The following is a 26146-nucleotide window of genomic DNA, read 5'->3' as shown; positions in this document are numbered from 1 at the left end:
AATGATTCATACCTGCATCGCTGCGCATTAAAGGTGAAGTAAAAGTTGTGTGGTTGTGCTGGGGCGTGGCGTTTGGTAATCGTATCGGCCGTCGTTCTGGTAGCCCGCCCAGCGTGGTATAAGGTCTGTTCTCGTGACCCGTTTTTCTTGTGAACGTAGAATGGAAAATATCGAACGCGCCCGGGTAACGCCTGCTCGAGAATTCAAAATCCCCTCTAGAATGACGAATGTGCGAAAAATTAGGATCAAATGTTGTGTCACCGCCGCACACCGCCCACTTCGACTGAATGTGCTGTTCGTTCAAATTGTGTCTTCCGCCTCTTAAAGCCCCCTCGTGCGCCATCTTCGCCTGTCGAGTCTGTTGCAAAGTCGTCGCCGTAGCCTTCGCTGTAGCCTTGGTAGGAGTCTTCGTTGTACTGCCGTTTCGAGCCTGACCTCTCCGGTCGTCGCGGTAACCCATGGGTGTTGCTTGGCGTCGGCGCTGATGACGGAAGCGGTGTCCGAGCCTGAACATCGGCAGCAGGCTTTGGGCGGAGAGTGTCGTCTGTGCCAATATATGCTTTGTACTTGGAGGCATCTGAAGCCGGAAGCGCACCAGGGCCCATGCCTCCAAAGGCACTGTCAAGAAGACTGCTGAAGTCGGGCTCTAGGGCAGTCCGCTCAGTGTTCAGTTTTCTCCAAGGCTCCTTTCCAGCATTGACTGCATCCCAATGTTCGTCTGGCAGGCCCATAGTGGCGCTGAAAACTTCATCCATCTTCACCGCCTTCGGCTTGCCCGCAATCTGCAGCGTCTTGATGTGGCCTTCATAGGACTTGCGGAGCTTATTAATCTTCTCGCCCGTCGTGGGGTCCACTCGTGCAACAGACTTTGCTAGTCTTTCTAGACCGTACAGTCGGAAAAGATTTTGCGTGCCGTGCGGTCGCGACTGGTGGTAAGTGTCGTCATCACTCAGAAACAGCAGACTGCCGCTGATTCCCTCTGCAGCCTTCAAGCCTCCCTTTTCCGAGAACAGCGCCTGCCCTTGCCGATCGTGGTTCGACTGTGTACTGATTCCTAGGCCGCGTGCAGTCTCTTCTGCGCCGTCCTCCATCATCGCGTCGCCGTCGCTGTCGATGTTTGTCGAGTAAGAGTGGCCTGTGGTGCTCGCGGGAGTGGGAAACGGGTGCTGGGCCGAGGCCGATGTCGCCGCCTGCGAGGCCGACTGGGACAGGGTCGCAGACGGTGGCGGGGTCTTGGCCGGGGTCGCCGCGGTCGCAGTCACGGCAGAGCGGCCATTGAACTGCGAATTCATTGAGGCACAAGGAGGCGAGGTCGGGGTGCGCGGTTGGGTGGGCTTTGTCGTTTGGCCGCTCGCCTTGGCAGCGACGTCAAAGGGCGGGGAGGCCGGCGAATATCTTCCAGAGTTGTCCAGGCGTTGGCGTTTCGCGCTGTGATCCGACATGAAGACCGTGTAGGAAGGGAGTAGAGCGGCAGCGAAGGGCTCGTAGGCGGCAGGGTGAGGCTGGTGGTGAGAGCGCAGCTCGTAAGAGGCTTGGCGCTCCACGCGGACTAAACCGCTAAAGTGAGGGTGGGCGGCGCTTCAGGCGATGCGCATTCGAAGGTGTCGTCGGACGGTGTGGCTGCTGGTGAGTGCGCAGGATTTGCAGGGCGCGGGCGGCGGGCGGGGTGTGGTGAGGTGAGTGACGGCGTTGACCTGCAGACGGAAGGAAGGAGCGCCCACGGGTGGTCGGTCCTTGCGTCACGTGCAAGCGCGAAGGCGTCGAGCATCGCCCGTTTCACCGTTCACGCTCAAACAATCGCAAGCGCTCCGCCAGCCTTGGCTTCCCGTGCGCTCGCGCCCAATGCCCGCGCCGCTCGGCCAGTATGGATGACCGCACCGCCCGCGCTGGCGACGCCGCCCGCAGTGCCAGCACCACAACGGGCCCTGCAGCGCGTCCCTTGCCCTCGACCACCGCGAACCCCAGCGCGCCGAAAGTGGTGCAGCCGAAGCCGCAAGCCCTGCCCTCGCGCTCAGGCCCCAGCTCCATCCTTGTTTCGCCGCGCCAAAAGGGCAATCCAATCTTAAACAACGTCAAGTCGACCGCCTGGGAGTACTCAGACATCCCAGCCGATTATGTTCTGGGTGCCACAACGTGCGCGCTGTTCTTGTCGCTCAAGTACCACCGCCTGCACCCCGAGTACATCTACAACCGCATCCGCGACCTGAAGGGTCAGTATGACCTGCGCATCATCCTGACCATGGTCGACGTGGAGAACCATGAGGATTCGCTGCGAGAGCTGTCGAAAACGTCGCTGGTTAACAACGTCACCATCATGCTGTGTTGGAGTGCACAGGAGGCGGGCCGCTATCTGGAGCTGTTCAAGACGTTCGAACATGCTGCGCCCACGAGCATCCGCGCTAAGCAGTCGTCTACCTACGCAGAGAATATGGTCGAATTCATCACAGTGCCACGCGGCATCAACAAGACAGACGCCGTGGGCTTAGTGTCCAATTTTGGCAGCATTCGGACTGCAATTAACGCAGGACCAGAAGAGATCGGCTTGATCGCTGGTTGGGGTGACAAGAAGGTGCAGCGCTGGTGCAACGCAGTCAAAGAGCCCTTCAGGGTCAAGAAGGCTGCGAAAAGAGGCCTGACTCGGGAGAGCACTCAAGTAGACCTTTCGAGAGACACTTCCATGGCACAAGGTGAGAGCCAAATGCCAGGAGAGCCTGATGTTCAGGCAATGGCACGTCAGAGACTCGACGATGCAGTACCAGTAGCTCTTGAGATGCAGCAGGCTACAGCGACGTCAGCCGCAAACGCAGGCGCAGACGCAGACAGGCGGCCTGACCACCGGCCGGCTGAAGTCTTGAATGATTTCGAAGACGACGAAGACGCTCTTCAAGAGATCGACCGTGCACCTGAACCTGCTACTGCTAGACCTGCGAAGCGCAAGCAGGCTGAGGAGGACGTCAGCGAGGGTGTCATGGCAGCGCTAAGCAAACTGAGAAAACAATGACAAGTTCTGCGCATCATCAATGCACGACCAGATAGTTCACACTCCTGCAGTCGTTCAGACCTTTCACCTTCACACCCTATGCTCACACTGCGCAAAACCTGACTAGCGCCACCACTATCAGTTAGCGTGCTTCCCCACACTTGAACAGCTGGCAGCTGCCTGCCTGACGTCTTCCACCTAACAAACATTGCTGAGCAGCAACTTGCGTCTGGCTTATTGAAATCGACATGCCTTTTGAATCGTTACCCTCAGAAATTCAGATCGAGATCTTTAGTTATCTTCGAGGCTCAAACCTGAAGGCTGTACGTGGGGTTTGTCGTGCCTTTCGAGACAATGCTGAGCCTACTCTGTTCCGATATGTCATTGCGACAGCACGGTACCAATCGCTTGGAGCCTTCCAAAAGATATCATTGTTTACGGTGTTTCAAAAGCATGTTAGGGAAATCATCTTTGACGGTTCTGTGTACGACCAACTACTCGCGAGACATGAACCATCCTACCACGCACACGCTGCTAGGGTACCTAGCCTTGAACAAGGCTTTACTTATCACAAGCATGGTCGGTACGTACCGCAACTCCTGGGAACCCTGACTACATACTGAGTGGTGCTAGATGGAAAAGATATGCTCAACTCTACAAGGAACAAGAAGAGATGAAGAGCGACGGCGTGCTCGTCCAAACCATCTCTCGGGCCTTAGAGTGGATGCCAAACATCACATGTATTACTTACTCACCACACCCTCACCATCTTCGCACTGAGCTGAAGGAAACGCAAGACTTGGTCCCGAGAGGTGTCACAACCTCATCCACGACCAACTACACGTCTTCTGAACACCCTTTTCGCCAACTCATTGCTGCACTGTACATGTCCCAGTTCACTGGAATCCGCGAGTTTAGAACAGAAGCCATTGGCAAAGAACCTGGCACCGAGTTCGCTCTCGACATCTTCAATCTCGATGACAATGAGATGGTAGCTGCTAAGTTTCTCTTTCAGCACCTTGAGAAGCTTGTGCTCAGTATGGCGCTTTGGGTGTCCAAAGACGATAAGTGTGGCGAGATTATGGACAAATTTGCTACGTTGGTGCGTACTTCTACAGAACTGCGATATCTCCACTTCCACCCTACGCATTGGAAGCCAGAAATGGGCGTTCGGCCTCTCTTCGCTAACCTTGGACTGCAAACAACGTGGCACAAACTGCAATCTTTGAGCTTGAAGTATGTCCTTGCGGACGATGATGAGTTCCTAGGGATCATAAAGCGTCACAAGAAAACCCTGGTCTCCGTCAGGCTCAGCAATTGTAGTCTTTCCAAGGGCCTATGGGCTGATATTGTTGACGAGGTCGTTTACGGCACCAAGATCGATCAATTCATCTTGCACCGCGTGAGCGAGAGAGATGTGCCCAACATCCCTCACTTGTCGCTGGGCGCATCAGAGAAGGAGCTTTGGAAGTACGAAGGCCATCTTACAATGACGAAAGATGGCGACCGCAATTTTGTATGTCGAACACAAATATGCCGCGATAGGGCTGACCTTCTCAGATCGACAGCAACGCTGCGAAGAAGTCTGTATACGAATCACGAGAATAATGCCCAACTTTCATGAAAGATACAAGTTAATAAGCGAACGGACTCGACAACCGTACAATTGGTATTGATTCTCATTGAATTACGAGATTCCTTTGGAAGCTTGGTAGAGCGCTGAACCCACAACGCTCGAAAACAGAAAACCGGGTAGAATTGTGGCAACAACAATGCAATGAAGCGCACTTGTATAACAAACTTCTAGTCGAGCTGCAGCGTCTCTTGCCAGAGTATGTGGCTAGCTTCCAAAACAGCTGGCTTCGACGTGACATCTCTTGCGCAGCTGAGTGAATCACTGCATGGTTGAGGATGATTGTAGAGGCAGGTGAACAGAGCATCAGCTTGACTTATGCGATGACAAGTCGCAAGCTTATAAGAGATTGCAGGTTAGTTGTCAGCTTGGCATTGGTGAAAGCTAGTGAAGTGAGGTTGCTGTGCGACCGTTTGTTGGCAGCCTACTTCGTAAACTATCTCTAGACTTTTCCAAACAAACGATTTTTTGTCTCATCTTCCACAACCATACTGGACAGATTCGCGATGCCATCCCTACGCAATATACCCCAGCCTGGCCTGTTCTGGGAATATGCTTCGAATTCCCCGCACAAACAGCCGATGTGGACGACTGAGCCGTGCATCGATACCATCCGAAACCTCGCAATTGAACATCTGGGTATCGACGGCGAATGCAAGGTCACCCCGATGGAAGAAAAGCGCGATGACATAAGGAGCAAGAAACTTTTCCGGATCGAATGCGAGCGAGGCAGCTTCATCTTCAAAGCCATGCTTCCTCTTGCGCCTCAGTCAAAGACTTTGAGTGAAGTAGCGACGCTCTCATTCGTTCAAGGGAAAACCAGCATTCCTGTTCCTAAAGTCATCGCTTACGATGCGAACCTGAACAATAGCCTAGGCTTCGAGTGGGTCCTACTAGGAGGTGTCGACAACTTTCACCGCCGACTGGACGATTCCTGGCGCGAGCTTTCTCGGCTCCAAAAGCATCAACTCATCGGTCAGATCGCAGACTATGTTGTGCAGCTAATGCAAGTCGAGCTTTCAGGCATCGGTAGTGTGTTTCGCTACAACCTGAGAAGCCACAGTTCCGAAGCCCCAGAAGACTTCACCTACGTCACTGGCGAAGTAGTCTCACCTGAGTTCTTCAGAGAGAACCGTATTCAGCTCGCCCTCCATCGCGGTCCATACCAAACCAGCTCTGAGTACATCGCCGCCCACATGGAGTTTCTGATGCACGAAAACGCTGCCATGCGCACTTCCAGCAACGCCGCGGTCCAAGCACAAGCAACCCGCACCCTCAGGATCGCGCACAAGATCAACATGGTGGTAGAAAAACTCTTTCCTTCCTTTGACGCAGAACCTACCTTCATTAAGCCGAACCTTGATAAGTGCAATATCTACATCGACGCGTCCGACAGCCTCGCCGGCATCCTGGACCGGTCCTCCGTTACCGCAGTTCCACTGTGGGCCTTTTGCGACACGCCCTGCTTCCTCGACGGCGCGGCGTTGAACCCCTATCTCGAGCTCGTTATCGAGCTTCTGCTCCCTGTTGAGGAGCGGAGGCAAGTGGAGCGAGTCGAGGAGCACGAGAACGAGCAGCTTCGCAGCCTCTTCGTGCAGCAAATGCGGGAACTTGCGCCGAAGTGGGCAGCGTCGTATGAGAAGGATAATTTGGAGAGGGATGTGCTTGTTGCGGTTGATTATGCGGATGAGGGAATGTATGGAAGGCGGGTGATGGGGTGGTTGAATTGTGTGTTGGAGGGCAGGGTGCCGAGGAGGGGACTAGCGGCTGCGATTAGCAATCCGTTTCCGAGGAATCAAGAGGATACTGAGGCGTATCAAAGGGGCGAGGAGCTGGTAGAGGCTGCAGATGTGGAGTAGCGGAGGAGTGGGCGCGGGAAGTGGTTCTTTGCTTCTTACATGGTCAACAGTACGACTTCGCGCCTATGAGGCCGACTCTTTAAAAACATACAAAAATATGATTTTAAATCATGAGTCGTTCTCTGAGTATTGTATGGCTTAATTTGCTGTGGTTATGCATGTATGTTAATATGTCCAACACTGCGACACTACTAACGGTATTGGTGCTTGCCACAAAGGCTCGTGACTGGCTATACATATTTGGTTTGATAGATGTCACAGTCTGAGAGACACATCTGACAGTCTGGCAGTAACGTGGAGTCTAACGAATCACAAGCTACATACCTGTCTTCAGTACCACGGTTCGCACTCTGCTATGCCACACTAAGGGTTCGCGCTTGTGGCAAGCGTTATCAGCAATATACAGAAATACCAGCGTAAACCACAAAGTCCTTCTCATACTTAGTCTCGTACTGCTTACTTTTCTGTGGCTATGCATGCACGTCAACGCTGCGACTCCACCAACAGTCTACACACGACAAGCCTTGCGCTGCCGACCCAACCGCCTGGTCATTTCCCCAGGTCTTAGATGCGAGGCCCAGATGCGCTTAGCCTTGGGTCCAGGGTACCGAGTCCAAAGTCCAACAGCGCAAAGCGCTGCGTATAATTCGGAAGTATTGCGCACTCGGTCTCGGATTTAGTCCTTGCGGGCGCGCTATAGTTACTTGCTCTCCAGCGCGAGGAAATTGTCTGGGTCGCCTCAATCGCGCGAGGCCACTTGCTCGTATATAGCGGAGTTTGCGAGTGAGGTGGCAGCGGATGCGTCACTACCCGCTGCATGTTTCAGGCGAGACATTTGGGGGCCGTTTGCCGTCAGACGGGGGCCTGACAACGCCGATTCGGAACGGGGGCATGCTCCAGGGGAACAACGGCTACAGCGACAAAGACGTGGAAGGCATAGGATCAACAAATGCGCTTTATTGTACTGTACAAGCTGAGATGCGTTTGTGCATCGTGGAAGCGAATGGGTATAACGATGAAAGCAAAATAAATCTGGATCGGGAGGGAATAGGGGACCGGCTGCACATCCACGGTACTCCATCACCACCAGTCTCTGTCCTTAGTCTGATGTTGTGCGAACGATTTTCGGGACCGGTATTGTGGTGTCGATGGGCGTGACTGCGTAGTAGCGGACACTTGACGCACTCGTGCTCCGCGGCCTCGTCACTCGCGAGCTGTCCGAGGCCGGGCTTAGCATCATTGTGGCGAGTGAATTGTTGCTGTTCCTGCTCATCGCGCTGACACCGCTGCCTACGCTTGCGACAGGAGCTGGGGACTGGGTGGTGACATGCAGAGACGGGAGTTGTGCAGGCTCAGGGTTGGCGCCCTGGTATGCTGTGTCGTGGTCTGTGTGGTCGACGTACACCGTGACGCTGCTGGCGCGCTCGCGGCTGAACATGCTCGATTTGCGCTCGTCGCCTTCCAGGAGACTCTCTTTCGCGGGGATCGACTGGACCATCTTCTTCTTTTGTCGGTGCTTGTAGACCATGAAGGCTATCACACCAATGACGACTCCCAGAGCGAGGACACTGGCAACGACCGTGAACGCGATGTTTCCGGGCTTCCAGTAGTTCCCATCGGATTTTGACGTCGCTGAAGGCTCAGCGGTGAGGCTGTTGTTCACTGGTGTAGGAGCCATAGCAGGAGATGAGAATGATGAGAGTATCGGTCCAAAGAGAATGCTGGTGCAGGAAGGTCGAAGTCCGAAGTACTGTTATGCGACGTATATACTGGAGGCTGAATGGCTTGCTTTATGGAACACAAGATATAAAATATAGCATGCGGAGCTGAAACGCCTTCGAAGTCCGGTACTGGGATCAACTTATCGTTGCTGCTTTCGGGTTCTTGTTGAAGAGTAAGTAAATGCTCGGCCGTCAGGCTAGAGTTATAACTTTCCACAAGATGAGACAGATCGTGCATCAACCCGTTGCCTCCTAGTTGTGGTGGTGCACTTCTAGGCAGGCGTCCAACTTTGCTCATCTTAGACTGGAAGAACGAATGCTCAGCCTCAGCCATTGTGGGGGAATGGGCCGTCCGACTCATGACAGCTCGAACGCCATTTGCGCCCCTGCTCTGTTTCCATGTGGGCTGCGAGGAGCCAAGAGAACGTGGACAAATAAGCAGAGACATTCAATCGAATAAGCGACGGACTTGGTGCAGATGCAGGATATGGAGCCTACCAGATAGCAGTGGCACAGACCATTGTAATGGAGGAAGGCTCTAGCACTGAGTCTATCTTGCAGAACGCGAACTTGCATGCGTCTGGACCAGTCACAGTGTCTTACGGATACGCGTGCGAGCCACAGCTATTGCGTTTGCCGAATCCAGCTGGCCGGCTGAGTGTCCGTTCAGCTCGTGATACCGTGATGTCAAATCGGCTGTCACTGCGAAAGCTCCTCTTGTGTAGTCCTCAACTCCCTCCGAGAGACAATTGAATCCGTCTATCCGGGGTATGCTTGCTACGACACAAACTCTGCTTGAGCGTTGTGAAATGGCCCACAGTGAACGTGCGCACAGCCACATGCACTAAACGAAATGACAGAAGCAACATGATTCGACGGAGGTGGCAGTTAGCCTTACGATGTCAGGCTACTACTCTGAATCTGCCTGATGAAATGGGTTTTGGCAGGCCTGATTGACCGTTTGTGCAAAATGTGAAATCCGTCATGCCAAAACCGCTCTGGTGAAGCAGCAGCTCGGCGAGACGGGTGACGGAAGGCCAGATCCTGCAGCCACGTTTTGTGTTGACCGCATGAGTGGCCTGCTCTTCGATGCATCAACCTGCCGGCGGCTCTGCGGTCATGAGTGGCGATGCAGCATGTGCTGGTTGGTGCTGTGAGGGCCAACGAAAATGGTGTTGGAGTGAGGCCCGCAGCACCCGTCATGTCGTTGTTTGGTACCCTTGCTCCTTCGCGTCGATCCGCCCCCACTTTGGGCAAGCTATTTTTGTACCTCCACACCGCAATCCGCAGTCACGACGGCTCGCTCAAGCAACGACAAGGCTTCCAAGAACCATTGAGGTGGTGACGGAAGTGAGAAGTCTATTCTGGTATCTTCATCTAGACTACCGGCAGCCAGGCGGCTGGCTCGCTAATGAGGCTGCACAACGACGTCTTCCATTACTCCACCACCTACTCTTTCGTCACCTCTGCATCTTTAGTCTTCCGACCTTTGGACGATGCTAGCTCGTAATCCAAAAGCTCTTGCTCATATTCATGGAGCATATCCCCAATGCCAGGAGCGGCACCATGTTCTTCCATTGTATCCAGCCATTCATCGATGATACTAGCGTTCGACTTGTCATTGAGGGCTGCAACGACTTCTTCGAAGGTAGCTTTCAACTTGCTGTTTTGGTATACCTCAACCCATTCTGGGCACTCGCGTTGCATCTGCTCCAGGAAGAAAACTCGTAGTCGCGTCTTCTCGTACTCTACCAAGTGTTCGTAGTACATGACGTTGAGCTCTTCTGTGCCATCATCCAGGACCTCCTTCATGTACTTATCAGGGTCAGGACATACGTGCCGATTGAGCTCCGTTTGCAAGAACTTCGGAAACTCGCACGCAGCCCAGAGCGGTACGGTTGATATGCACTCCCAGTCGATGATGCCGGAGAGTTCGTGGTCGTCTCCCATGAATATGTTTTTCGCGTGTAGGTCATGGTGGTGCAACACGAATGCTTCAGGTCCATCGGCAGGAAAAGTCGCAGGCAACAAATCCATGAGACGCTGAACTCGATGCTTGATGGCTGCTGGGGTATTTTCGGGATCTGGCTTATCATCCGAGTTGTCTGAATCTGAGTCGTTGTCTGAATCCGACATGACTGCCACGGGATCGTCTACAGCCAGGGAGTGCAGGCGAAGGACTGTACGGAGCCAATCTTGGCTGCTGCTGAAAGGACCTCGATCCACATCAAGCTTTAGGTTGTTGCCCCAGAAGAATGGCATCTGAATAACACTCCCCAGGCAGAACTCGTTATCAAGACTGAAGCAGTCATGACCACAGTCAAGCACGATAGCTTCAGCGGCGTATGTCGGGCCTAGTCGCTGCAAGTCTGCAGTCTTATACAAGCTTCCCATACGACTGAAGCGTTTGCCAAAGAGTTGCACAAGACCCAAAACGATCCTCCGTACCAGGAGTTCCTTCTCAAGCCAGGACATCGATCCCCACTGCGCATCAAGCTCTGAGCCAGCAACATAGTCCACAAGCATCCATTCAAACCCCAGCCTACCCCCGCCCAACGCATCGAAGCCCAGGACCCCAGGAACCGGGATATCGGTGTACAGCCGCACGTACTGCACAGTCGCAACCTCGCTCAGCGTCTTGCGCTGCGGTTGGACAGGGACAGGGACGCGCATGACGCAGCGCGTGTCCGGGCCACACTGCACAGTGTACACCTTGTTGAGCGCGCCGGCGGCCAGAAACGCGACGGAGCAGGAAAATGCGTCGGCGATGTTGAGCTCGCGACGAGCGATGTGCGCCATGATCTCGGTGTCTGGCTCCCGAGCCCAGACTATTCTCAGGTTGCCGAGCCAATCGTACACCCATCCAAGAGCAGCCTGTACGTCCATGGCAACAGAGGCTGGTACTCTGACGGCCTCTTGTTGACTCTGTGGGGAGAGGTCTGGCATCGCGGTTTCGGTGTTGGGTGCTGGCGTGTAGGTGAGCAGAGTGAGAATGAGTGAAAAGTTAGAGACAGGGAAATGTGCGTGGTCTGCGCGCGAGACAAACGGCGAAAGCGGCATGGTGACCAGAAGCGCTGACGAGACTTAAAATGGCTTGTTCACTACTTTGCACGTATTGTGAGGACACTGTAAGTTCCTCACCACCATATCTTTCAAAATTCACGAAGATTGTAAGTAGTGTGTGATACCTATTCTATTATTTGGTAGAGGATACTGTCTATCAGTTGGCTACAAAAGTGTACGTGGTACTGATCATTTGGGTACGACTGTCCCTCGAGAACGAGCACAGCCGTACAGCAAATTCCTTCAGGTACCATCCCCCATGAACACACTTAAGCAACGTGCTCACGCCTGACCCATCCAAGCTCGGAAAGGAAGGGGCTCCCGATCGTATTTGATGTGCTTCAACCACAGATCAAAGTCGTAGGTCCCACCTTCCGGAACAATGTCGATGGCGAAGTCGAAGTCAGCCTTGACCGCTCCCGCCTCGTGTGCCTGGATCCACTCAGGACAGACCCTCCCCATCTCCTCCAGGAAGAACTTTCGAAGCTGCAACTTCTCGTACTGTGCGATGCGATGCCAATAGTCTCTCTCGTAGCTGTCGTCTTCGAATTCAGTCCTGAAATCAGGTGGCTTGCGCTGGTCTTCACCGAGTAGGAACTTGGGTATTTGACAGCCAAGCCACACGGGTACCGTGTGCACGCACTCCCAGTCAATGATGCCGGAAATGTTGTGGTCCGAGTCAACGAGGATGTTGCTCATGTGAAGGTCACCGTGGTGAAGCATGTACTCTTCGGGCTCCTCTTTGGGGAACACCTTCGGTAGCAGATCGATCATACGCTGAATGCGAGAGTATCTGAACGTCTTGGTGACCAACAGATGTTGATCGGTTTCTAGTATGTCACTTTCGTCGTCGGACTCATCAGAGTCGTTTTCTTCGTCTTCGCTAGAGGTCACTTCAACATTGGTCTCCATTCTCTTTTCCTCGTTATCTGACAGCTGCTTTTCGTCGCCTACTGCTTCTTTCGTCTCGTCTTCGTCTTCGCCTTCATCATCGCTCCAGGCAGGCGCATTGTCGACCTGCGCGACAGCAATCTGAAGGCGAGCCGCAAGCCAATCCTGGCTATGTCTATATGGACCGCGAGCAACATCCAGCTTCCAATTGTCATGGTAGAAAAGCGGAATAGACACAGTCTGACCAAGAGAGTACTGCGTCGAGCCATCTTAATGTTCGTTGCCCAGTAGCGTCGTATCAGGAATATCTTTTGTTGGCAAAGCCTGGAGCCGGCTGGTCAGGTAAAGATTACCGAGTCGAGGAAAACGCTTGTGGAAGAGTTGCACCTGGTGCTCGATGACCTTGCGTACCAAGAGCTCCTTCTTCATCCAGCTCATGTGACGCCACTGGTCGCTCAGCTTAGAGCCCGGGACGCGTTGCATGATCATCCACTCAAAACCAAGGTCGTTGTCATTTCTGGCTTCGCTTGCGAAGACTTGAGGCGCTGGCAGCTCGGTGTGCTGGCGAATGTAGTTGATAGTGGCGTGCTCGCTCAAGGTCTTTAGTCGCGGCTGCACTGGAAGTGACACACGCATGATGCAGTCTTCTTTGCCATTGCAATGTACTGCGTACACTTTATTGAACGTTCCCTGGGCTAGGAACTTAACTGAGCACGCGGAGCTGTCTGGAACCTGTAATTTTCGACGAACGATCTTGGTGATGGCGTCGACGCTCGGCTCGATCACCCATTGTGGGCGCATCTCTTCCCAGAACCCTTCTGGCTTCCAAGTTAGCCCGGCACGGTCGTCCATCGTAGGTGAAACAGGAGGCGTCGCTTTGGAGGTTCTTCTCAGGTATGGCGGTTGGTTTACTGCACGTCGGTCGTTTGAGTGAATGGGTGTTTGCTGGGAACACGTAGAGCAAACTCTGAGTATCAAGTAGAGTGATTGTCACCAAGCGTAGACATAAAGACCCCCACAGACCCAAGACATCCAAGTCGTTAATCGAGCGTAGACACAAGTGACTACCCAAACATCCCCACTATCCACAGCGACCTGTGATACTCACGTCGCCACGGCGTATATACACACTGTTGCGCGCCACGGTGACTCCAGGCTTTATGTCTGCTTCGTAGTCTCGCAGACTCGTGGGCTGTGGACACCGTAACACTGTCGTGTCGCGACAGTGATCACACGAACGAGCGTGGTAGGGTGGTGCTGGGTTCCAGTCAAGCGTTTCTTGCGCTTGCCGGCAGCAGGCACCGGACTGCTTCGAGACGACGAGTGTATAATATACGCTCCGGGGCCGCGCTGTGAGATAATGCGGTGAAGTACTGCGGTGTTTGGGGCTGGGGTTGTGTGTGCGAAATGCAATGATGCTGTCTATGCTACGGGATGGCCTGCTACAATATATACATATACATAATCCTACACCATCATACCATACTCTCACACTTCCCGTCTCCCACTCTCTGCTCCGACTCTCCAATCCATTCACTTACCCACCTTCCCAACCGCCTCCCCAACCTCCTTCACCGGCGCCGCAACATCCACCTTCGGCGCCTCCCCACCGGGACCTTGCCTCCCCAGCGCCCCCGTAGCCCTCAAATACCCCGCCGTCGCGAACCCAACCGCCATGCCGCCAAAATGACTCGCATTATCCGCGGTGCCAACGCCCTTCCTGAGCGCATTCCGGATCTCCAGCAGTACGAAGGCAGCGAGCAGCATCTTGGGCCAGAAGCTGACCTCCTGGTCTTTGACGAAGGGGATTTTAATAACTTCGGCATCGGTGCAGAGACAGAACAGGGACGCCACGCCCCAGATAGCCGCGGACGCGCCGACGGAGTGCGCGGTGATGACACCGCGACCGACGTTGGCCCAGTACAGCGACGCGAGCGTGCCGATGGCGCCCGCGCTCATGTACGTGCCGACAAACACGCCCCGGCCGACGAGGTCGTGGCACGCGGGCGTCACGAGCGCCAGGAACAGCATGTTGCCGAGGAAGTGCTCGTACTGGACGTGCGAGAAGACGTTGAGCAGGGCCTGGACGGCGCGCGGGGCGCCGGGGACGTGCATGAAGTAGCGGGTGAGCAGGGGCCAGAGGGGCATGACGCGCCAGGCAAGGAAGACGGCGGTGTTGGCGGCGAGCAGGGCGGCGAGGGTCGCGGTCGAGGGGGAGATGTCGGGGAAGAGGCGGTAGGCGGGCGACGGCGGGTTGTAGTAGTGTGCGAAGCCCCAGCTGAGGAGGGTGACGAGGAGCACGAAGGCGGTCATGGGGTAGAGGCGTTGGGCCTGGGGGGGTCAGTGTTGGAAGGTCAGAGTGGAGGTCAGAGTGAAAGGGCAGAGTCGAAGGGGTCAGAGTGAAAGGGCAAAGTCGAAGGGGTCAGAGTGATAAGAGGAGGGGGAGAAGACTTACGAGGGTGGTCGAGGACAGCATCTCCTGCTCGCTCTTAAAGGGCGTAGCGGCCTGGGCCTGGTAGCGTTCGCGCTCCTCACTGCGGCGGCTGACCTGCTCGTTGCCAAAGACGTCGACGTAGGTGGTCTGGTGCGGCTTCATGAGCTGCTTGCCGCTCGGGGTCTTGACCCACTCGCCGGTGGCCAGCTGGGCCTCCATGTCCTTCTCGCGCTGCTCCTTGAGCTCGGCCTTGCGCGTAGCCTCGGCCAGGCGCGCGCGGCGCTTCTCCTCGATGTTGCGCTCGAACTGGCTCTTGCCGACGTGCAGGATGCCGATCTTCTGGTCGTCGAAGCCGGCCTGCTGGCGCTCGGCCTCCTCCTGGGCCAGCTTCTCGCGGAAGGCGCGCGCGGGGTCCTTGTACTTGGACTCGGTCTCCGGGTCGGCGAGCCACAGCTCGTAGGCGATGCGGTTGGCCTCCTTCTCGGCCCACTGCTCGGCGGCGACGGCCTCGTCGACGGGGTGCTTCTCGCGCAGGTACTCCAGGCCCTTGAGCGCCAGCGCGCGCGTCACGTGGGCGTACTGCGCGCCCAGGTTGTCGACGCCGTAGTCGGCCAGCGAGCCGGCGGTGCGGCGGTGGTGCAGGATGCGCAGCACGTTGTTGCCCTCGGCGGGCGTGAGGCGCCGCCCGAATATGCGCCGCACCGTGTCGTCAGGCACGCGGCCGCCCGGCAGCGGTCCGATCTTGACGGTGCGCGCGGGGTGCTTCTGCTGGCGTGGGTTGGTCGGGCTCTGCGGCGTGTCGACAATCTTCGCGGCGAGCCGCGGCGTGTGCGAGAGGGCGCGGCATTGCGGGCGGGCCGCGGCGTGTCGCTGCAGCAGCGCGAGGATGGGCGAGCGGGTGGTGGTTGCTTGCGCAGCACACAGGCGCTGTGTGATGGCGCATGAGGGGCGGAGGAGAGACATCGGGTCCGTCTGCGCAGGCCGGCGCGGTCTGACGTGGGTCGCTTGCTGGCTTCTACCTCCGTGACGGCTTCGTCAAATGCCTCCGCATGCACATCGCTCGCAGCCACTGGAGCTTGTGGAGCGGCGATGGCGTCGTTGCCAAAAAGTGTTCGGCATCTCGGAGGTGCGCATTGGCCAGCTCCGCCCTGTGGAGTGCATCGCTCGTTTCATCTGGACTCCACACCATGACTATTCATCTTCGTCCGAATACAGCCAAGCAAGATATACTAGATGTAAGATTTACCAAGGCGTGTATTAACAGTTGCCCGTATCAAGTGTATAGACACAGTATGGAGTACACCTGCATCGCTCTTTCCATCCTGACTTTCACACCATGAGTGCTCTTTCCATCTTGACCTCCACACCACAACCACTCATAACACAGACATCACCGCTGCCCCTCCCTCACCTTCAGCAGCACCCCCATATTCATCCCCACAATCAGCCTGACCAAATCCCAATCCCCGCCCTCCCCCACAACATCCATAACCACCACCCCCGTCCCCCCATCCCCCTCCTTCCTCCCCCTCACGCCCTCTCCCTCTCCCACGCTCCTCCCCGGCTCCCCCGGCTCCGTCCCCGGCTCCCTCAAATGATGCCCCGCACACAGCCACTCCTCCATGCGGCGATTCACCACCAGCGCAATCTTCTCGGGCCAGCACGCGCGCCTCCAGAAATTGCTGCCGGAGAGGAAATTCAGGAACAGCGGGCCGGGCGGCACGGGGTTCTTCTCATCCGTCGTGACGCCGGGGATATGGTGCACGGCCGCAGCCGCGCGCACGAGGTGCTCGTTCGCGTACTGCGCCTTCAGCGCAATGGCCGCGGGCTCCAGCACCTCGCAGAAGTCCTGCAGGTGGAAGGCGGGCGCGGCGCGCGGGAAGAGCGCGGCGGTGCTGTTGTACGGCCACGCGGTTGCGTCGAGGCCGCTGCCGGACGAGTACATGGATGTCGAGGCCGCGGGGGTGTGGTAGCGGCGCACGAGCACGCATTTGCCGCGCACGGCGGCCAGGTAGGGGATGTTGGGCTCCGTGTACCATTTCGATGCGCTGGGGCCGATGTAGTGGTCCTGTAGGATGCGGGCGAAGTGCTCGTCGGTGGCGGAGCCAACGCCTTCGCGTTTCAGCGAGACGAGGATTGTTTCCGAGGGGTGCGTGGCTAGGAACGCGTAGCAGGTTTCTAGGATCGGGGCGAGGTACTTGGGGCCGGTGAGGCTGATGGGGAACGCGCCGTGGACGAGGTACATGTGCTTCTTGCCGGGGTCGGACGCGTGTGTTGGCTGGGCGCGGATGTCGAGGAAACGGATTCCGTTCTCGAGCTGCGTTTTGATATCTACCGACTGGCACTTCACCGAAGGAAGCGCCTTGTAGTAGGTGTGTGAGTTGTGCGTGCCTGGGATGGAGATAGCAGACAGTGGCAGCGTGTCTGGTATCTCCTGCATCCATTTCGAGTAATCTATGGCATCGTTCGCGTGAATGACCAAGTGTGGAACGGGCTGAGAGGGATGAAACAGCGCAGTGAACGTCTTCGCAGGATTTGGCAACAGCGGCGTGAATCTATGAGCAGACTTCTGCGTGTACGACGGGTTGGTATCCACACGATGACGTTCCCCGTCAGCCAGCTCTATCGTGAGCCGTAGTGTGGAATTGGAATACACCGCCTTGTCCTCATCGTGCGCTCCCGGTGCGCGGAGAGTGTACGCTTCCCAAGGCCCCAACTCGACATCCAGATCCCTGTGGTTGAACGTCTGAGCATGTTCGCCTAACTCTGGTGCCGAAGGAGATACCGAAGTCGCATTACTCGCCCCGAAGAAGTAACCCCCAGCTTTGCTCTTGGAGGTGTTTGGATCTTCAAAGCGCTCGACGCGGTTGATCGAGATTTTGTGGAGCGTCAGGTTCCGTATGGTTATCATGACTAATCGAAGCAACAGATGACTGAAAAAAGACGTGGGCTTTGCATTCGAAAGACGATATCTCTTTCCCTGTTGATCCGCGCTGTGGCTTGATAGGCGTGATGAAGTTGATGAGGAGCTGGTGAGGATGTGGTAGCCCGATCTTTTCTTCCGATCCAATGAAACCGATGCAAAGGTCGATTTGTACTCCGAATTCGTTTATATGGCGACGAATGGAGATGATGGGTTGATGTTGTCGTGAGGTTGAAGCGAGTGCCAAGCTCCGAGTCGTGCAGCCTCGTACGCGTACGAGGTACGTATGGCGGTCGTACGTAACCCTTTATATCGACACCGCGTCGAGCAACAATCAAACGAGTTCACGCAAAAATAGTCCACAGACGAGGAGAACAATAAATATCATTTGCCATGTAAAAAGCCGAAGCTAACATGGCTGCAGGAAACTACTCTGCGTCTACAAACTCCAACAGCCATCTTCCAGAAGCCCTGTACTAGTGACCAGGGCTACCCGGGTATCATGCACCTATACGATGCTGGAAGATCAATGCTCCAGGCCCTACTCATACACCCCATGACCCATGTCATCGATAAGTGCGCCGCATATGCAACCGTCTCCGTCACCTGGAGAATCCGCTAAGATAGACCCCAAACCCAATAACTCCGTCAAATGCATTTGTTCAGCATAGCAGGTTGCCCATACTATTGGGCACCGAGTCGGGCCTCACAATGTCGTTCCTCTGCGAACTAGACGAGCTAGGACGAGAGTCAGTGTTTGGTGACACAACAAATGGGCGAGCAAGCTCTTCGTAGATCTGCTCACAAGGCGTGCGGTCTTTGACTGGCGTAAACACCTCGATCTCGGGACGCACTGGCGACTGGTTGTTGCGGCGATCCGACTCCGATACTGGCTGCATCACCAGCCCTGACCTGAACTTGGTGACTCGAGCGCCTCGTGGTGTCGAGGGCGTCTCGCGCGTCGCTACTGCAGTGACCTCGGTGAGCTTCTTGGCCGGGCCTGGTTGTGTCTTCGACTTCGATGGGGGAGCAAGCTTAACGGGCGCGTCCTGCAGCTTCTTGGCTGGCTTGCCCGCAGTCTTTGTGGTCGCCTTCGAGGCCTTGAATATGCTGTTGAGCGCAGGTCCTTCCTTCTTCGTCTCTCTCTTGGCTTTGCCCTTCGCTCCTGTAGCCTTCTTCGGCGCTTGTGCTCTCTTTGCGGGACCCTTCGTTGCCAGTTGACCAAGGAGATCCATTTGCGCGCCAGACTTCCGCTTCGTGCCCTTCTTCGATGGCGTACCCGGCTCCTGCTTGACAGCGTTCTTGGGCAGCATGCGAGGACTTTGACCGGGCGTCAGCTGGCCTGCGTTGCGGAACACACCAGGCTTCTTAGGAGTGCCGACAACCACCTCAATCCTATTGCTCTCCTTAGCCTTGAACAACTCCTCGTCACTAATCTCTTTGAACTCCATCGGGTCATCCCATTTACGCATCGCAGCGTGGCGAGCAACTTCATCACATGGTCCGGTGACGACTAAATCCCACGCGTTCTTCAGATCCACACCAAGAGGTTCTGGGTCGTTGTTGATCCATACGGCGACACCGTCTTTCCTGTCGCGTACGGTGTTGCACATCTCACGGGCGATGCGGCGGATTCCAGGGACCTTGAGCGTGGTGCCGGCCACGATGACTGCATCTGGTCGCATGCGAAGATCCGTAGCAGCACAAGAGCCGATCGCTTCGTCGTCGGGGTTTTGCTCATTGTAGAGAACCATGCGAGGACGTAGACATCCAATTCCGTGAGTGCGCTTCTCTGCAGCCTGACGGACCATGTCAATCTCCACACAGCTGGGGCATGGCGGCGCGGTGGGTCCGTCAAATAGCGCGGCATCAAAAGGGTATAGCTTGTGGCATTTTGAGCAGACCATGTGATCAAGGCCTCCATGCACCTGGACGGTCTTGGGCCAAGGTCCCTTCTTTGGCAGAGGTGCCTCGGTCTTCAGAGGAGGCATTGATGTATCGATCCCGTCGACGTTCTGAGTGTAGAGCCTCATCAGACGGCCCTCCTGCGCTAACGTTGCAATGAGGTGGTGGAATGCTGTGGGTTGTGCGTTCTTTGTCTCGGTGGACAAACCGCGCACCATGGCGTGGAATGTAGCGGTGGACTGATTGTCCTGGTAGACAGACGCGTCGAAGAGATCTTTGCCAGATGACTTGAGCCCATGCTCTTTCTTGAGCGTAGTGAACAAGCCTGTCGCGGACCGAAAGTCAGGAATGCCCGCAGACACTGAGATTCCGGCACCAGCAATTACTACAATCTTGCGCTTCTTGTGCAGTACAGCGAGCAGACGCTGGAGCTGTGGCTTGTCCTCGTCGGTGATGTCTTGTGTCAGGTCAAGATAGTGGGTTGTGCGCCCGTTAGCATCTGTTGTGGGCGCGAGCTTCCTCCTCTTTGCCGGGCGCAGGTCTTCATCGCAGCTGGAAGGTGGAGACGGCATGTCCTCGGGTGCGGGGGTTGTCTTGGCCGAAGAGCGGCGCGACGAGGACGGCGAGGGCAACGATCGTGCGTGGAATTCTGGAGGTGGTGAAGGGGAGCGTGTGAGGACGGTGAGCTCAGATTCGCAGTCGGAGGGTGGGTCGGTCAGCGGCGAGCTCGGCCCGCCGTTGAATATAAAAGGCGCCATTGTGAAGGCAGGCGTTATGGTTGTGTTTGTGTTTGTGGCAGCCGGACGCGTTTGGTAGCGGCGATCGGGGGATCGTGCAGCGGGAGCCGCGAACAACGTGAACCTCAGGGATACCGCGGCACACGCTACAGTTCTATACAACACGCACGACAATAGTAGCGACAGAGTTGCGCATGGAACGATGGCAGCTCTGTACTAGTTGAAGCACTGCGGAGCCTGGGGCGTGATGGATGGGTGAGGCGCTCAGGGCGAGGTGGATGGCTGCCGTCACCGCTGGGCGTGCGGGAGGTACCGGTCGTGCAGGGCTCAAAGTCGCGGAGCGACACTAAATCATAGCGATTATTCGGAATAGCGCGAGAAAGATAGGGATGGTGCGCGCAGACGCGCTGTGGCGGTGGAGCCGGCCGTTGGCGAGGAAATGGGGTGGTTGGAGGTCGAGGTGCGATGAACGAAGAACAGAACGGGCACCGGGAGTCCTCTGAACCCGCCAAGACCTCGAACAGCACTTGAGCACGCTCCAGGGCCAAAACAAACCGAGCAAGACGGGTACGCTAGCAGGTCGACCGATTGCAGCTTTGGAAAGTCGCGGTCCAGGGCAGAGAGGTCTCGGGGGCGGGAAGCGAAGTTGGAGCATGCCCGCTGGTACTTGTTCAGCCCAACGGCAACAATGAGCCCTCGCCTCCCTTTGACTGCGCATTCAAGTGCCATTGACACGCCAGCTGACATCGTCATCGTGCGTGACAGCCAGCAGCGAAGCGGTGACATTCGCTTCGACTGACATTTATTTTGGAGAATCATCACGGCAAATTGAAGATAGGGCTTGCTTTTGTCACTATACGCATTCCTCAGTGCGCAGATGCGTGAGGGATGCCGTTTTGAAGGGTGAGTCTGGCGTGTGCAGTTCGTGAGAGCTTCGTGATGCAGGTCTCCGAGCCGACGAGGCTGCGACCCACCTCGCGTTTCGCTTACCGGCCTAGCGTTGACCCACCCTTGTCGAGTCAAACCGACGAACTCCAGCTCAGTCTTCACCCAATCGCAGCCCTGATACATTTCCTATGTTCTTTGCGTTATACCCGGCGATTGCATCGCCATAAAGTTGTTGTTTTAATAGTCGCAGGGGCATCGTCTCTTTTCATTTACTGCCACCAGCCCGCTACGTTGGCACCGTGGAGATGGACCCCAACTACAGCATGGATGTGGATGATCTCTTTGGAGACTCTGAACATGTCAGCCTACAGAACATCACCGCAGTGCCACCGGTGATAGGTCTTGCTCGCAGAGTTGATGAGCTTGGTGCGAGTGGATGCTCCCAGTAAGCTCTCAACGCAGACATCAGACCTCATCTTAACAACCAACAGGAAGATCGCATGGTCCAAAAACGGCTGCGTGGCTTACATTACGCCAGATGGCGCTGCAGTCTACCTGAAAGTCTTTTCTCGTGAGGACGAGAGTGGGAAATGGGATCTAGGCAAAGACATTGCCTTAGAATTTCCCCAAGGCCGCGAACACTTCCCCTTTGTCCACTTGTCGTGGAGCCACTTGGGGAACGACATCGCTGTTGTTGATGCAGCAGGACGTGTGCTAAATTTCTCGTGTGTGATGGCTTTAGACAGGATGCACTACATCAAGGCCGAGCTAGCACATCCAGAAGCTGAAGCAGATGGTGTGGTTGGCCTGCATTGGCTAGCGATCTATCCGTACGAGCAGAAGGTGAGAACTCCTGGATGTGTTTGTATCATGACTGACGATGAAACAGAATCATATCGCATGGTCAGCGGAGAGAGAGGGGGAGAAGTGGAAATGGAACGTTCGTTCGCACGTGTTTCACGACGCACATCACCCAATCCCTAGCAAAGCCTCGCTCATCTATCTGAAGAGGCACGGAGAGCTTATGTTGCGCTTCCAACAGAACGACAACGCCTGGCAAGAGTCATCCACCCTGCTAGGACCTATGATATCCACGCAGGAGTCGTTCACCCATGCGGCTTTTGCGTCTAACAACGGTACCTTTTGCGCTTCGATGAACGACACATTCGCTAACTTTGCACAGACGATAGCCTACTGATGGCAGCTTATGATGTCAAACGGTGTCTGTATCTTTATCGGATAGAGACCGCGTGGCAAGTTCCGCAGGAGAAGCACAACCAAAATGCCGGTCACTTCGACAAACCCAGCCTGCAAGTCTCGTTGATCGCTATCGAAGAGAACTGCGGGCCTGTCAATATGATTACAGGCAACCTCGATAACGGCGCTGAAGCGAGAGGAACAGCTCCTGCACAACTCACGCATCTCAGCTTTTTGCCCGTCACGCCTGATCCGAGTGATGACTCATTGCCTACCGTCCAAGCCATCTACTGCAGGCCTCCAAACTTGGTTCCGGTGGATCATCTCCAGCCTCAAGAGACTCCACACAGTGTTGTAGTCAGGTGGGAGGTGCATCAGCTGCAGCAAAATCAGCTGCACCCGAGCCTTGACCATGTAACGTCAAAGAAGAAGACCATCGGCTCTGTGACGGCACGAACCGTTTCGCAGCTCAAGCGAGCCGCAGACTTTCCCATGCACGCAGTCGTACTGTCGTGCGTTCCTGTGTGGTACCACATGCTCTTGGCCTTCCACTACAGCGATGGTACGATCGAGTTTCGAAAGCGGATGACTATGGAGACTCTCGTCAACGACGGCAACACGGACATGGTCACGTCGCTCTATCAAGCCGGTTTTGCCTTCCCACACGGCGAGCCATCCCTGCACATGGCCCTCTCCCCGAACTACTGCATCTCAGCCTGCATGCAGCAAGACTCCAACATCAAACTCCGCTCACTCGAGTACCAGCGCGGCACGCTCGCCCTCTCCGACGACGACCCGCGCAATCCCGCCGCCATCGCCGCCCTGATCCTCCAATCCGCCTCCTCCGCCAACCAATACTTCTCCAGCGACGACATCTTCAGCGTCATGGGCACGCTCTCCGACAAGCGCAAGAACGAATTCACCTCGCTCCTCTTCGAAGCGCTGCAAGTCAACATCGACTGCGGCGTCGACGACATGAACAACAACTACCTCATGCTTCTCGGCCGCTCGCCCTTCTTCGTCAAAACCCTCTCCGCCATGCACCTCCTCGGCCTGCGGTCCCCGACCGACCGCGACCTCAGCAGCAAAATGGCCTGGATCGTCCTCAACATCAAATACGTCACCCAGATCCTCACAAGCATCACCCGCATGCACGGCCACATCGACAAGACCCTCCTCCGCCCAGAGGTCGTGCCCCAGTTCATCGGCATCTGCCGCTGGATCATGCACTTCATCGCATACACCATGGACTCGCTCTTCGCGCTCGGCCGCGCCTTACTCGACGCCCCCGCCCCGCCCACGCCCGCCTCCCTCGCCGCCCTCTTCGCGCACCACAACAACCCCGCGGTCCTGCTCCTGCTGTCCGCGTTCCCGCGGCACATGATGAAACTGTGGTCGCAGCCGCTGGCCTGGGTCAAGCGCAGCGCCGACTCGTTCACGAACCCCGCGGCGCCCGTGCAGGCGCCGGAGATCCGCCGCCTGTACGCGCCCCTCGCGGCCGCGCTGAGCGAGATCCCGTTCGACTGGCGCTGGTTCGAGCGGCTGGTCAGCGAGACGCACGACGCGGCGCGGGCGGCGTGCAAGGCGGCGCGGCTCGACGACGGCGCGCGCAATGCGCTCGAGCAGGAGCTGCTGGTGGGCCGTGTGCCGGCTGTGTATGCGCCGCTCGCGGCCCGGCTGCTGACCACGCAGCTCTGGGACTCCGGGGCCCCGGGCGGGTGTCTGGCGGATAAGCTGGATGCAGGCCGGTTGATGTTCTTCGACACGGTGTGGTTGGGGCTGCAGGGGGGAAGGCGCGCGAAGGCGTGGCATGCTGCGCACACGGTGGATGTGTGTCAGAAGATGGTGGTGAGGGGGGTGGGCACGCAGGAGCATCCTGTGACGGGGGCGACGCAGATGGGGCGGCGCGAGGGGGAGAAGAGGCTGAGGCGGTGTGTGCGGTGTGGGAGTTGCATGGAGGATGTGACGGTCAATCAGGTGGGGTATACGCCGCATCATTTGAATTGGCTGATGGGGATTGCAAAGCATTGCGTCTGCGGGAACAGCTGGATGCTGGCACCGGAGAAGAAGGAGAAGTAGAACATGTAACCGACATATACAAAATCACTGATATAGGATTCAAGACAGAGGCTCAGTAGTTGTAAACATTTCTTCATTCATTGTCGCAGATTTTCCGCTTTTCATGTGACGCGTAAAAGGGTATAGTTTTTATCATACCCAGGACGCGCTCGTCCAGATCCCACCATCGCTCTATGACTTAGCCGCACCGGCCTTGAAGAGCACGATGTCACCATCCTCAACAATGTACTCCTTGCCCTTAGTCATGATCTTGCCCTGTGCCTTAACCGAAGCTTCATCGCCGAACTCCTTCAGCGTGGTGTAGTTGTAGACAATGCACTGGATGAACGTCTTCTCGAAGTCACCGTGAATGACGCCAGCAGCCTTGGGCGCCTTGGTGCCGTTGCGCAATGTCCATTGCCTGACCTCATCGGCGCCGGTTGTGAAGAAGCTGCCGAGGTTGAGAGCCTTGCGCATAGTGATGATGACCTTGGGGAGGGCCGACTTGGTGCCGAGGGTCTTGCACTCCTCGGTCATCTCCGCGTCAGACATGACCGCCAGGCGCTCCTCGAGCTGAACAGAGATGGGGATGACGGGGTCGCCGGTGGCGTTTGTCTTCACCCACTCAGCGATCTTGGGCAGATGCTTGTTCTTCTGGCGGATGTAGTCCTTCTCGCTCAAGTTGACGAGGTAGACAACAGGCTTGGCTGAGAGAAGGAAGAGAGGGTTGATGGTCTCGACCTGATGAATGGTTAGCAGGGCCCAGTAAGATGCTTTCCATGTAGAGAAGAGGATGTAAGGTGATCAGACAAGGACTTCTTTTCAGAACGTTCCGGCGTTACGGGAACATCAAAGAGCTGGGATTATAGAGCAATCGCTCTTTGTCATCTTGTGACGGGGAGGGAGAAAAAAGCATGCACGTACCTCCTTGGGGCCCCAGTTGCCCTTGCGGACGTCCTTGCCATCCTTCAGCATGGCGAGGATCTTCTCCACGGTAGCCTGCTCCTCCTTGAGCTTCTTCATCTCAAGCGACTGACCACCACGTCTTGTCTGCTTGACGAGGTTCTCAAGCGCCTTCTCGGTGAACTCAATGTCCTTGAGGCGGAGCTCCTCGCTGATGATGTCCAAGTCACGGATGGGGTCAACGTCACCCTCGACGTGGATAATCTCAGCGTCGTCGAAGCATCGCACGACCTGGAAGATGGCATCGACAGCGCGGATGTGCGACAAGAAGGCGTTACCCAGACCAGCACCAGTCGAGGCACCGCGGGTAAGACCAGCGATGTCGTAGACGGTCAGGTCGGCGGGGACCCTCGACTTGGGGTTGTACATCTTGCAGAGGTCATCGAAGCGGTCATCGGGGACAATGACGCGCGCCTCCTCGGGGTCAATGGTGGCGTAGGGGAAGTTGGCGGGGTTACCAAGCGAGCACTTGGTGATGGCCTGGAAGAGAGTGGATTTACCAACGTTGGCAAGGCCGACCTGGCGTTCACTGTTAACACGTGAGATGACGTTGACAGCGAGACAGGGCTCTCACTTACGATACCGCTCTTCAGACTGTTGCCAGGCCTGCCGAGCAGGAGCTTCTCCTCGACGACGGCTTTCTTGGGAGGCATCTTCTTTTTCTTGGGTGCACTTGCGTAGCCGCGAGTGCAGGGTGGGAGGATGAAAAATTTGAGTGGTGTGGGAGCCGAGAAAAAGCGTGAGGAAAATTGGCGGGCAGTACTTGCGGCCGGCCGGTGAAAAGTGGGTATCGAAGAAGAGAAAAGAAAGGTGAGAAGATTGGCGGAAGGTATTGTGTACTATGTAATGAGGGGCAGAGAGCTCTGCAGCCCTCCTCCTTGATGTGTGGTAGGT

At 56.2% G+C, this 26146-nt stretch overlaps 10 protein-coding genes across 10 annotated transcripts; 3 read left to right on the top strand and 7 right to left on the bottom strand.

Moving 5' to 3' along the window:
* Positions 1-108: 108 nt before the first annotated feature.
* On the bottom strand, positions 109-1744 carry C7974DRAFT_61768 (Rox3 mediator complex subunit-domain-containing protein). The gene has a single exon (XM_046146969.1). The coding sequence runs from the start codon at positions 1440-1442 to the stop codon at positions 258-260; it is 1185 nt and encodes a 394-aa protein (XP_045992886.1). The 5' UTR covers positions 1443-1744; the 3' UTR covers positions 109-257.
* A 124-nt stretch (positions 1745-1868) lies between these two features.
* Positions 1869-4588, top strand: C7974DRAFT_437140 (uncharacterized protein; the record flags this gene model as incomplete). The annotated part of the gene is made up of 5 exons (XM_046145169.1): positions 1869-1934; positions 1985-2963; positions 3254-3563; positions 3614-4496; positions 4541-4588. 5 exons carry the CDS (start codon positions 1869-1871, stop codon positions 4586-4588), a joined length of 2286 nt encoding a protein of 761 aa, XP_045992885.1.
* A 432-nt stretch (positions 4589-5020) lies between these two features.
* Positions 5021-6491, top strand: C7974DRAFT_443407 (uncharacterized protein). The gene has a single exon (XM_046145450.1). The coding sequence runs from the start codon at positions 5120-5122 to the stop codon at positions 6470-6472; it is 1353 nt and encodes a 450-aa protein (XP_045992884.1). The 5' UTR covers positions 5021-5119; the 3' UTR covers positions 6473-6491.
* Positions 6492-7344: 853 nt separating this feature from the next.
* Positions 7345-8350, bottom strand: C7974DRAFT_61729 (uncharacterized protein). Its single transcript, XM_046146968.1, has one exon. The coding sequence runs from the start codon at positions 8148-8150 to the stop codon at positions 7572-7574; it is 579 nt and encodes a 192-aa protein (XP_045992883.1). The 5' UTR covers positions 8151-8350; the 3' UTR covers positions 7345-7571.
* A 1089-nt stretch (positions 8351-9439) lies between these two features.
* On the bottom strand, positions 9440-10860 carry C7974DRAFT_403557 (uncharacterized protein). Its single transcript, XM_046142854.1, has one exon. It carries the CDS (start codon positions 10717-10719, stop codon positions 9643-9645), a length of 1077 nt encoding a protein of 358 aa, XP_045992882.1. The 5' UTR covers positions 10720-10860; the 3' UTR covers positions 9440-9642.
* Positions 10861-13541: 2681 nt separating this feature from the next.
* Positions 13542-15670, bottom strand: C7974DRAFT_344231 (uncharacterized protein). Its single transcript, XM_046139334.1, has 2 exons — positions 14603-15670; positions 13542-14478 (listed from the first exon to the last, which is right to left on the bottom strand). Exons 1-2 carry the CDS (start codon positions 15542-15544, stop codon positions 13681-13683), a joined length of 1740 nt encoding a protein of 579 aa, XP_045992881.1. The 5' UTR covers positions 15545-15670; the 3' UTR covers positions 13542-13680.
* A 116-nt stretch (positions 15671-15786) lies between these two features.
* On the bottom strand, positions 15787-17745 carry C7974DRAFT_466255 (PLC-like phosphodiesterase). The gene has a single exon (XM_046146320.1). It carries the CDS (start codon positions 17490-17492, stop codon positions 15972-15974), a length of 1521 nt encoding a protein of 506 aa, XP_045992880.1. The 5' UTR covers positions 17493-17745; the 3' UTR covers positions 15787-15971.
* Positions 17746-17868: 123 nt separating this feature from the next.
* Positions 17869-20605, bottom strand: C7974DRAFT_403553 (NAD-dependent histone deacetylase SIR2). The gene has a single exon (XM_046142853.1). It carries the CDS (start codon positions 20165-20167, stop codon positions 18167-18169), a length of 2001 nt encoding a protein of 666 aa, XP_045992879.1. The 5' UTR covers positions 20168-20605; the 3' UTR covers positions 17869-18166.
* A 585-nt stretch (positions 20606-21190) lies between these two features.
* Positions 21191-24364, top strand: C7974DRAFT_428181 (mediator complex, subunit Med16). The gene is made up of 4 exons (XM_046144588.1): positions 21191-21479; positions 21526-21877; positions 21924-22170; positions 22218-24364. Exons 1-4 carry the CDS (start codon positions 21340-21342, stop codon positions 24308-24310), a joined length of 2832 nt encoding a protein of 943 aa, XP_045992878.1. The 5' UTR covers positions 21191-21339; the 3' UTR covers positions 24311-24364.
* C7974DRAFT_403549 (GTP-binding protein-like protein YchF) lies at positions 24365-26142 on the bottom strand. Its single transcript, XM_046142852.1, has 3 exons — positions 25831-26142; positions 25214-25771; positions 24365-25030 (listed from the first exon to the last, which is right to left on the bottom strand). Exons 1-3 carry the CDS (start codon positions 25903-25905, stop codon positions 24482-24484), a joined length of 1182 nt encoding a protein of 393 aa, XP_045992877.1. The 5' UTR covers positions 25906-26142; the 3' UTR covers positions 24365-24481.
* Positions 26143-26146: the final 4 nt, after the last annotated feature.

The sequence above is a fragment of the Boeremia exigua genome (assembly GCF_020726555.1).
Source record: "Boeremia exigua strain MPI-SDFR-AT-0100 chromosome Unknown C7974scaffold_12, whole genome shotgun sequence".
In the NCBI taxonomy this organism is placed as follows: domain Eukaryota; kingdom Fungi; phylum Ascomycota; class Dothideomycetes; order Pleosporales; family Didymellaceae; genus Boeremia; species Boeremia exigua.
The sequence above is the reverse complement of the archived record's forward strand: the minus strand, read 5'-3'. Positions and strand labels throughout refer to the sequence as shown.

Excerpts from the sequence above, each read along its gene's own strand:
- C7974DRAFT_61768 (XM_046146969.1), bottom strand. The coding sequence starts at position 1,442 with ATGTCGGATCACAGCGCGAAACGCCAACGCCTGGACAACTCTGGAAGA.
- C7974DRAFT_61729 (XM_046146968.1), bottom strand. The coding sequence starts at position 8,150 with ATGGCTCCTACACCAGTGAACAACAGCCTCACCGCTGAGCCTTCAGCG.
- C7974DRAFT_443407 (XM_046145450.1), top strand. The coding sequence starts at position 5,120 with ATGCCATCCCTACGCAATATACCCCAGCCTGGCCTGTTCTGGGAATAT.
- C7974DRAFT_466255 (XM_046146320.1), bottom strand. The coding sequence starts at position 17,492 with ATGATAACCATACGGAACCTGACGCTCCACAAAATCTCGATCAACCGC.
- C7974DRAFT_403549 (XM_046142852.1), bottom strand. The coding sequence starts at position 25,905 with ATGCCTCCCAAGAAAGCCGTCGTCGAGGAGAAGCTCCTGCTCGGCAGG. Across the intron at positions 25,772-25,830 it reads ACAGTCTGAAGAGCGGTATC|GTCGGCCTTGCCAACGTTGG; the intron begins GTAAGTGAGAGC and ends AGTGAACGCCAG. Across the intron at positions 25,031-25,213 it reads GCAACTGGGGCCCCAAGGAG|GTCGAGACCATCAACCCTCT; the intron begins GTACGTGCATGC and ends ACCATTCATCAG.
- C7974DRAFT_403553 (XM_046142853.1), bottom strand. The coding sequence starts at position 20,167 with ATGGCGCCTTTTATATTCAACGGCGGGCCGAGCTCGCCGCTGACCGAC.
- C7974DRAFT_403557 (XM_046142854.1), bottom strand. The coding sequence starts at position 10,719 with ATGCTTGTGGACTATGTTGCTGGCTCAGAGCTTGATGCGCAGTGGGGA.
- C7974DRAFT_344231 (XM_046139334.1), bottom strand. The coding sequence starts at position 15,544 with ATGTCTCTCCTCCGCCCCTCATGCGCCATCACACAGCGCCTGTGTGCT. Across the intron at positions 14,479-14,602 it reads TGCTGTCCTCGACCACCCTC|GCCCAACGCCTCTACCCCAT; the intron begins GTAAGTCTTCTC and ends TGACCCCCCCAG.
- C7974DRAFT_428181 (XM_046144588.1), top strand. The coding sequence starts at position 21,340 with ATGGACCCCAACTACAGCATGGATGTGGATGATCTCTTTGGAGACTCT. Across the intron at positions 21,480-21,525 it reads GGTGCGAGTGGATGCTCCCA|GAAGATCGCATGGTCCAAAA; the intron begins GTAAGCTCTCAA and ends AACAACCAACAG. Across the intron at positions 21,878-21,923 it reads TCTATCCGTACGAGCAGAAG|AATCATATCGCATGGTCAGC; the intron begins GTGAGAACTCCT and ends ACGATGAAACAG.